The sequence below is a fragment of the Cnephaeus nilssonii genome (assembly GCF_951640355.1).
Source record: "Cnephaeus nilssonii genome assembly, chromosome: 16".
Classification (NCBI taxonomy): Eukaryota; Metazoa; Chordata; class Mammalia; order Chiroptera; family Vespertilionidae; genus Cnephaeus; species Cnephaeus nilssonii.
The window spans coordinates 56,280,853-56,289,865 of record NC_137087.1 but is presented as its reverse complement, the minus strand read 5'-3'; the positions used below and the strand labels follow the sequence as shown (position 1 = coordinate 56,289,865).

General features: G+C 44.2%; 1 protein-coding gene across 1 annotated transcript in view; it reads left to right on the top strand.

Moving 5' to 3' along the window:
• Positions 1-950: 950 nt before the first annotated feature.
• Positions 951-9,013, top strand: part of CACUL1 (CDK2 associated cullin domain 1) — a 46,562-nt gene continuing 38,499 nt past the window's right edge. The window contains exon 1 of the mRNA XM_079793789.1: positions 951-1,628. Within this exon, the coding sequence (XP_079649915.1) occupies positions 1,268-1,628 (361 nt within the window). The 5' untranslated portion in view covers positions 951-1,267. The remainder of the gene's footprint in view (positions 1,629-9,013) is intronic.

Genomic DNA, 9,013 nt, shown 5'->3' with positions numbered 1-9,013 from the left:
TTAGTGGATGAAGTGATTCTTCACACTAATTACCTATTTGTGGAAATAAAGATTTATTATCTGCTAGCTTAAATGTAATAAAGGGTTTTTCTAGGCACTCCTTCTTAGCACCCGTAGTTAGAACGAATCCCACAATAAGCAATTATATCGTATTTTGATATTACTGCTATTGCTATAATTTGAGAATGCAGAGGAATTAAAAAAAAATGCAGAGTTACATAATCTTTCTCTGACCCTCAAGACTCTTACTCTCAATCTTGTAGTCTGGTTTGTGAAATAGGGCACGAAGCTTGGTATTTTAAGTTTGCTAAAATTTCTGGCTTCAATGTATAGAGGAGTTAGAAACTTAAAAAAAAACACATATCCATGAATATTTCAAACGCATTGATTTTTTTTTTTTTAAGTCACCCTGCTAAGTTTCAGTTTTTATTCTCGGTTTTGAGGTTTGGGTGGTGTGGGCTCAGGCCGCGAGCAGCCCCATAAAGGAACGTTTTCAATGGGCGACTCGAGCACTGTGGTGGCTCCCTGGCTCCGTCCCCAAACCAAGGCCGGGCTGCGAGGCCCTGGACGGTGCGAAGGCCCGGTAAACCCGGTGAGCCCCCCAAAAACACCGCCGAAAAGGTGGCGATTGCACTAGACTGCCGGCTGGGGTTGGCATTCAGCTGTCGGAGGCGGCCAGGCTCTCGGTCGTCAGGGCAACCAGACTGCGAACGCGCGTGCGCAGCCAAACTCCCTTGTGACGAGAGGCCGGGCCGGGGGCGAGGCCGGGCCGGGGGCGAGGCCGGGCCGGGGGCGAGGCCGGGCCGGGGGGCGGGGCCGACGAATGCTCACCCCGACCCATCGCCCCTCCGAGTGCAGCCCCGGCCGGGGCGGGGCGAACCCTCTGCCCGATTGCTTGGGGGTGACTCACAGCTCCCGCCCCTTTTCTCTTTGCTTTCTCGCACCACGTGCTCTCCGGGCCGCGCCTCCAGCTGCCCTTCCCAACTGCCTGTGGGAAGCTGCCGTAAAATGTCGTGAGGGGCGTTGCCGCTTTACGGTCGCCTCTCCCAGACGAGCGCCCGGGAGCGCCCACCGCCGTCAGCCCCGTCTCCCAGAGTCAGCCCGGCCGGAGAGTGAGCGACTCGGCGCCCCGCTGCCCTCCCCGCCGCGCCCGTTCCGGCCCCTGGCGATGTGACGGCGAGGAGGCTGCGCTGCCCCCTGGCCCGGGGGGTCGAGACGGGCGGCAGGTGCCTGTGAGGCAGGCGGGCGGGTGCTGGGGGCCGGCAGGATGGAGGAAAGCATGGAAGAGGAGGAGGGGGGCAGCTACGAGGCAATGATGGACGACCAGAACCACAACAACTGGGAGGCTGCGGTGGACGGCTTCCGGCAGCCCCCGCCACCCCCCTCGGCGATCCCAGCCCCTGCCCGCGAGCCGCCGGGGGGCCCGCTGCTGGCGGTGCCAGCGGTCTCGGTGGACAGGAAAGGCCCCAAGGAGGGGCTCCAGCTGGGGCCGCCACCGCCGGAGTCCAATGGGGTGATCATGATGGTGAAGAGCTGCGACGCGGCCGCCGCCGCCGCCGCGGCCAAGGCGGTCCCCGCCCCCAACCCCAGCTCCACCATCAACATCAACACCTCCACCTCCAAGTTCTGTGAGTCCCGCCGCCCCCGGCAGCCTCGGCTTCCCTCCTCCCCACCCGGACGCCGCACCCACCCTTTTTTCGGAGCAGCCCCGCTTCCTTTGTTTCAGGCCCGGGTCTCCCCTCCCCTCTCGTCCCCGCCTCCCTCCTCCCCGCCCCCGTTCGGTGGCTGCGGCCCGGGCGTCTAGGGTTACCTGGCCCAGAGCGGAGCCCGGTGCGCACCCAGCCCGACTTCTGCGGACGCGAGCCTTGTCGCCGCCGGCTGTCACGCAACACGAGGAAGCTCTGCGCTTCTCCGGACCCCCTTGAAGTTTCACCCTCAAACTCGAGAGGAAAATAAGGCAGCTTGAGTTTCCATAGGGAGAGGCCGTCCGTCTTTTTTTTTTTTTTTTTTTTTTCTCCCCCCTTTTTGCAGCCAGGGAGGAAAATCTGGCAACTTCTGTTCTTGCGCTTTTAGCCAGTCTGCGTTAAACAAGTTGGGGGTTAAGAAAGCTGACCGGATCTGCACCCGTTCTTTCTCTTCTCCAGTGTCTGTACACCTTCTGCATCCTAATAGGAACATGCATGAGTTGCTTCTTGAGTCAACCCATGCAGCGGGGAGCTGTGACATCCGTTCTGAAGCTCGTAATCTATAACATTATTTTCAAAGTCTGCACTGATCAGAGTAAAGCCGTTGAGCATGTGCCCCGATCCAAACTTCGGTTGCGTGTTGGATTTTTTTTTTTTTAGCGATTTGCCTCAACGTGCTGTTGCGGGCAGAAAAAATTAAGACCAAAAATCTGGAATCTGAAACTGCCCCCAATCGGGAGGTATGCTTACATAGTTAGGGGGGAAAAAAGTGTTTTTGCTTTGAGAGGGTGTTTTTGGGGGTGTGAAAATGGACCATCACAGACAGATTTTTCTCTTCTATTAATAACTGCAGTTTTTGAATGGCATCTGGTAAAGCAACTGGAGATGGCATTTCTAGTTACTAATTTTATCAAACTGCACCAGGAATTGTCCAATTAGCATTGCAGAAAATGATGGCCTTGATTCAGATATATAATCACTGCCTTACACTTGTGTGTGTGTGTGTGAACAACTCATAACCTTATGTCTTCAAGATACTGCTTTAATCAAAGACATTCATGTGTAGGTATGGTTGGTTTTAAGTTTGCTAAAATTTCTGGCTTCAATGTATAGAGATTGTAAAGATTTGTATTTGATTTTTTTCCTGTTATGCATGCATGAGAATAATACTTACGTGTATAGTTAGTTTGTGTGTTGAAATTTGTGTGGTGAAAGTAGACCTTGGACAGAGTGGCAGGGTGACTTACCTAAATGCTGAAGGAAGCTTGCTTTAGTGCTTACACAAAGTTCATTTGGAGAGTTCAAAAAACAACATAAAAAAGCAGAAATTAGTGAAATTAAGGAACAGTGACTTGCCAAACCAAAAGATTGTTCTTTGAAAATTAATAAGCTAGACAGACCTGTGTTTAACAAGATTGACAAGGAAAAATGATTGCAAATAAAATAAGTGAAAAGGGGAAATAACTACAAACATGAGATTTAAAACATAATTTTATGAATTTCTATAGGTTAATACACTTGAAAGCCTAGATGAAATGTATAAGTACTTAGAAAACTGTAAACTCTGAAAGTTGGTAACAGAAGAAAAAGATAGCTTGAACTGCTTAATAAATATTTAACAAACTGAAATGGTAAAGACCTCCCCTTTCAAAAACTCTGGACCCAGATAATCTTATAAGTGTGTTGCATTGAACTTTTAGATACTAATACTTAATTCATTTTTACAAGTTATTCATTTTTACAAGTTGTTCTGGAAAACAGAAAAAAAAAAAGAGATACCAAGTTCATTTTATGAGGTTAGTGAAATCTGGGTTCTAAAACTAGATAAGGATAATATGAAAAAATTAGAGATCTGTTGCACTTATTAGCAAAGATATGAAAATCCTACACAGTATACTAGCTTTCAACACACTGTTGAGGCCCAACAGTGTGTTAAAAAATTATGATCTATAGAGTTTGTTTTAGAAATGTAAGCATGGTTTAACATTTATTTATAATGTAATTTATCTCATTAATAGGCCAAAAGAGAAAAACCATGATTATCTTGATACCATAAAATTATTTAATAAGATCCAGCTCAAAATACAAGATAACTGTGTAAATGTCATTACCAAAAAGCTACAACAAATAATACTTAATAGAGAAATTTTATGTACATTCACTTCAAGATGGGTAATAAGGATACCTCCATCACTATTACTGTTTAACATTATAAGAAAGGTCCTAGTTAAGACTATTATAAAGGGAAAAATAGGTATAAGGATAGGAAGGGAAATAATGAAATTCATTATTTGCAGATAATATTACATACTTATAAGAATTAGAATCAAGAGAGAAACTATTAGTAGGAGTTTATCAGGATTGGTGAATTAAAGATTAGCCTACAAAAGTTAATAGCATTTACTACACTAGCAAGCAAAAGTAAATATTGTATAAAATAACTAGAGGCCCGGTGCATGAAATTCATGCATGGGGGGGGGGTCCCTCAGCCCAGCCTGCACCCTCTCACAATCTGGGCCCCTTGGGAGATGTTCGACTGCCATTGGGCGAGACCCAGACCCACCCGGCCCCACCCCTGTCATGTCCCCGGGTGGGGACGTAGCGTCCCTGGCTGGCACCCCCACCCGCTCACGAGTGCCTGCTTCGCAGGCAGCCTCCTGTTGATTGGTCGTTATGGTGTGAGGGCGTCATGACCATTAGCTTATTAGCTCTTTATTATATAGGATAGCAACAAAACTATAAAGTCTCTAGGAATTAACCTAAGAATACATAAAACTTTGAAGGAGAAACTTTAATAAGGAACTAGAAGAGGACCTAAATAAATAGAAAAACTTCATATTCTTGGGATAAGATTACTTATAAGAATGTCAGTTTTCTACATTTTTAATCTATAAATTTAAAGTGCTGTCAAAATTCCAGTTGGTTTGTCTGACAAACGCGGTCCCCCAAATCTAAAATTTATATGGCAGGCAGGATAAAGCTTGTGAGTAGCTAAATCGGTCTTAAAGGTTTGCTTTAATGGGACTTGCCTAGCAGAAGTTAAAATATTGTTTCAAGGCTGTAGCAATAAAAACTAGTGTAAGAACAAGAGAACAAAAAATAGACCGGGGGAACGAGTTAGAAAGTAGAGACTTACCTGTATATGTTCAGAACTTAAAGGTGGCATCATAAGTCACCGGAGAAAGGAGTGATGTTGTTAGGGAGATGGTTCACTACATGAAGAACAAACCTACCACCACAAACAGGATGAACTCTGGATACATTAAAGATCTAAATGTGAAAGGGAAAACTGTAAAATTAATAGAAGACCGTGCTGAAGGTCTTTACCCAACGACAGAGTAGGACTTCTTAAACCTTTACAAACTGATAAAAGTGAAAAAGCAATAACTTTGATTATATAAAAATCAAGGATTTTCATTCAGCAAAAGACAGGTGAAGGAATGAGAGAACATATTAGCAGTGCCCAAAGTTAACCAGGGAATCAATAAAAGGAGGGCAGTGACATCTGTAGAAAAACGGGCAAAGGCTATGAATAAGTAGATGACAGAATAGAAAATCCTAACAAGCATAGAAAGAGATGTCTGAAATTCTTAATCACATAATGCAAACTAAAACAGTGAGGCCATGTCTTTTTTTCACCTATTAGGTTGGCAATGATGAGAAAGCTACATAATGTCAAGTGTGGGTGGGGATATGGGGCTAGAGGAGGTACCAGTGTAGTGGACCTGTGAGGTGTGGAGGTGGCCAGCGTCACTGAGGACCGGGTAAAGAAAGAGAGCTGGAGTGTCGGTGTAGCTGTGAGCTATGGTGGTGAAAGTGGACTTTTGGGTTGTTTGTTAGGTGAAAACAGCTTCTGGTGATCTGTTTTGGAATAGATTTTTAAAAAATCATGTGTTAGCTTGGTCGATGCTTACTAGATGCTAGTTACTGTGTTTTGTTTCTGTAAAGAGATCATATCTGGAACGGCAGCTACAATTGTGGTCACCTGATTTGATTCACTATACATCCTTCAAGAGCTATCTCCTCTGCACTGGCCAAATAGGCTAGTGCCGTGGTCGGCAAACCACGGCTCACGAGCCACATGCAGCTCTTTGGCCCCTTGAGTGTGGCTCTTCCACAAAATACCACGGCCTGGGCGAGTCTATTTTGAAGAAGTGGCGTTAGAAGAAGTTTAAGTTTAAAAAATGTGGCTCTCAAAAGAAATTTCAATCGTTGTACTGTTGATATTTGGCTCTGTTGACTAATGAGTTTGCTGACCACTGGCCTAGTGAAATCAGAATGCCATACAGTCACCACCCCTGTACCTTGCAAGTCTTTGCATTACTGAAAGATAGTTCCTCTGCAGTTTCCTCAGGGATATACTTTAGATTTATTATTTTGGTAGGAGGGGGCACAGCTAAGGGGGTTTACTTGTCCCTTCCTATACTGATGGCCCTTACTCACCCCTGAAGTTGAGATGAGAGCCCTGACCGGTGTGGCTCAGTGGATAGAGCGTCGGCCTGCGGACCGAAGGGTCCCGGGTTCGATTCCGGTCAAGGGCATGTACCTTGGTTGCGGGCACATCCCCAGTGGGGGGCGTGCAGGAGGCAGCCGATCGATGTTTCTCTCTCATCGATGTTTCTGACTCTCTCCCTCTCCCTTCCTCTCTGTAAAAAAAAAAAAAAAAAAAAAGAGATGAGACCTGGAACTTGGGGTTTGGCTCTACAAACTCTCACACCTCTAACCTTACTTGCCAGAACCAGCAGCAGCAGCAGCATATCCTTTTCCTCACTCTGACCTTCCAAATCTCACGCAGGTGTAATTATTTAGTTTAACTTTTTATACTATGTTAGTCAGTTTTCTATGATGATAATCACCAAATCTCAGGAGCTTACAGAACAACAAAGGTTTGTTTCTTGCTCATGTTATGTTAGTGGCTGACAGTTGACTGTGGCTCCTCACAAGTCCTCTCATTCTGAAGAGCAGCTCTTTTCTGGGTCCCGTCATTCTTGGCAGAGGCAAAGAGAAGAGTGGCCAGAAACACAATGGCTTTTACAGCTTCTGCTCAAATGTAGCAAATGTCACATCTGCTCATTGTCCAAACGTATTAAACAGAATAGAATGGTTCCGTCTGAATGTGTTGGGGGGTGGGGGCAATGGGACTAGGGTAGGAGGATAAAAGGCAAAGAATGGATGGATGGAGGGAGTGAGGGCGGGAAGGAAGGAAGGATCTTGAGTTGATTGATCATACTGTGCTGTGATCTCTTGAGAATTATTAACCCAGTGCACCAAAAGTTTCTATTCTCTAGTATTTTAAATTGAACTCAGTGAAATTATTATTTTTTTAAATTTCTGGTTCAAAAATGTGTTAAATATTGACTGTTGAATTGAATGAAATTAACTGATTTTTATTAAATCATAAATAAATTTGCCCTTTACTTGATCAGGTCCTGTCTGCCAGTTTTCATATTGGTAGATTGTTTTACAAGTGGATCACTTAATATATTCAGGTCTTAAAATACACACTGTTCGCAGCATCTGTGGTGGTTATTTGGCATCTTCTTGCCTTCCGGGTTAGTGGGAGTCGTGCTGCAGCAAGCATCCCTATGCTATTGATCGACTGGCTGCATTCTGGAATCTTACTGGGGATCTTGTCTTGCCACTTTTTGATATGTATTACCCAAAGTGGCTTTGATGAAACTGTAAGAGACAGACATTGTAACGTTTATGTAAGCTCCAGTCTCAAATCCCTAAAGAGAATTGAATGCTGTTTACTTCCCCTTTAAACTGTAACACTGTTAGTTGTAGACCATTGTAATCACATTTTAAACTGTTAAGTGTTATATAAAAAATGCTATTGATACCCTTCTGTAATATGTCTTGACAAGGCAAGCTGGCCTTTAATTTTTCTTACACTTTTGTGGACATTTGGCTATTAACCTCTGCAGATAGACTTACAGAGACATGTAATTTATAGTTGCAGGTGTGCTGTCTAGACATCTGAATGGCATTTTACTCAACAAATATTTATTCTGTATGCCAAGGTAACAGTATAGCCTCTGGTGATGAATGAGACACAGTTTAGTGGAGGAGATAAAGGACAGGTAGTTATAATTAAAGTTATGTATGCATATGGTAGCATAGAGGGAACAAAGTTTATGAAACTGAATGGAAGTTTGTCAGGAGAATTGAGGATGACTTGAAGAGACTTTCTTGCAGAGGGAGCAGGCTGTGCTTAAGACCCAGAGTTGAAATTATTGTTGGAACATAAGGTGTGAGGCACATAGGGCATGGCACAATTAAACGTGGATAGATGGAAAGGTTTAGAGAGAGGCCTGACCAGTGTGGCTCAGTGGTTCGAGCGTGGGCCCATGCACCAAAGGGTCGCGGGTTTGTTCCTGGCACGTGCCTGGGTTTTGGGTTTGCTCCGTCTCCTAGTCATGGGTGTGTGCGCGTGCGGAAGGCAACAGTCAGTGTGTCTTTCTTACATCGATGTTTCCCTCCCTCCCTCCCTCCCTCTCTTTCTGAAAGGCAATGGAAATCCTCTGGTGTGTATTAACAACAATAAAAAAGGTCTAGAGAGTGACAGGCATGTGTTCCATGTTAGAGGTAGGATTTTCTTCTATAGGAGCCACTAAAGGATGTTAAGGGAGTCAGCCTGGTGAAATTTGTCTTAGTGTGTTAGTTTAGATGAGAAAGGAGAGAGATTGGAGACCTAAAGACTAGTTAGTTAGTGGGTTGTAATTATTATCGTCTAGACAAGAGATGAAGGCTTGAACACATACAGCAAACATGTCAAACTCAAAGGCTAACACAGGCCAAATAAACAAGGTTTAAGTTTATGTGGGCCGCAAAAAAACAAAAGCTTCAATTTTCATAGAAACGTAGGTTCATTTTGATAGAGACATGCTGAATACAAAGGGCTGAAATAAATGAGTAATCATTAACATAAAATAGAACATTTCAATAAAAAGTAATATAGTTTCTTGAACATTAACTTACCATACCAGACACTGAATAACCGCACAAATTAATAAGCATACAAGACATAATGTGGCAATTGGCTGCTAAAATATTCGCTGCTAGTATTAGTGGAGAGAAATGGTGCGCCTGTGCGTAAGGCGCATAAGGGAAATGAATGCAACACGATTATAGTAATCAGTCATTAGTGAACGTTGTGGTTCGTTATTAATAATTATGTATAACAGGGTATTGTAAAAATTAAGTTTTGAAAATTTTATTAAAAAGTTTCTTACATACCGTTATATTGACTGGGCCGCAAAAATATTCGTTGTGGGCCGCATGCAGCCCGCGGGCTGTGAGCTTGACATATAGCCTTGGAAGAGAGG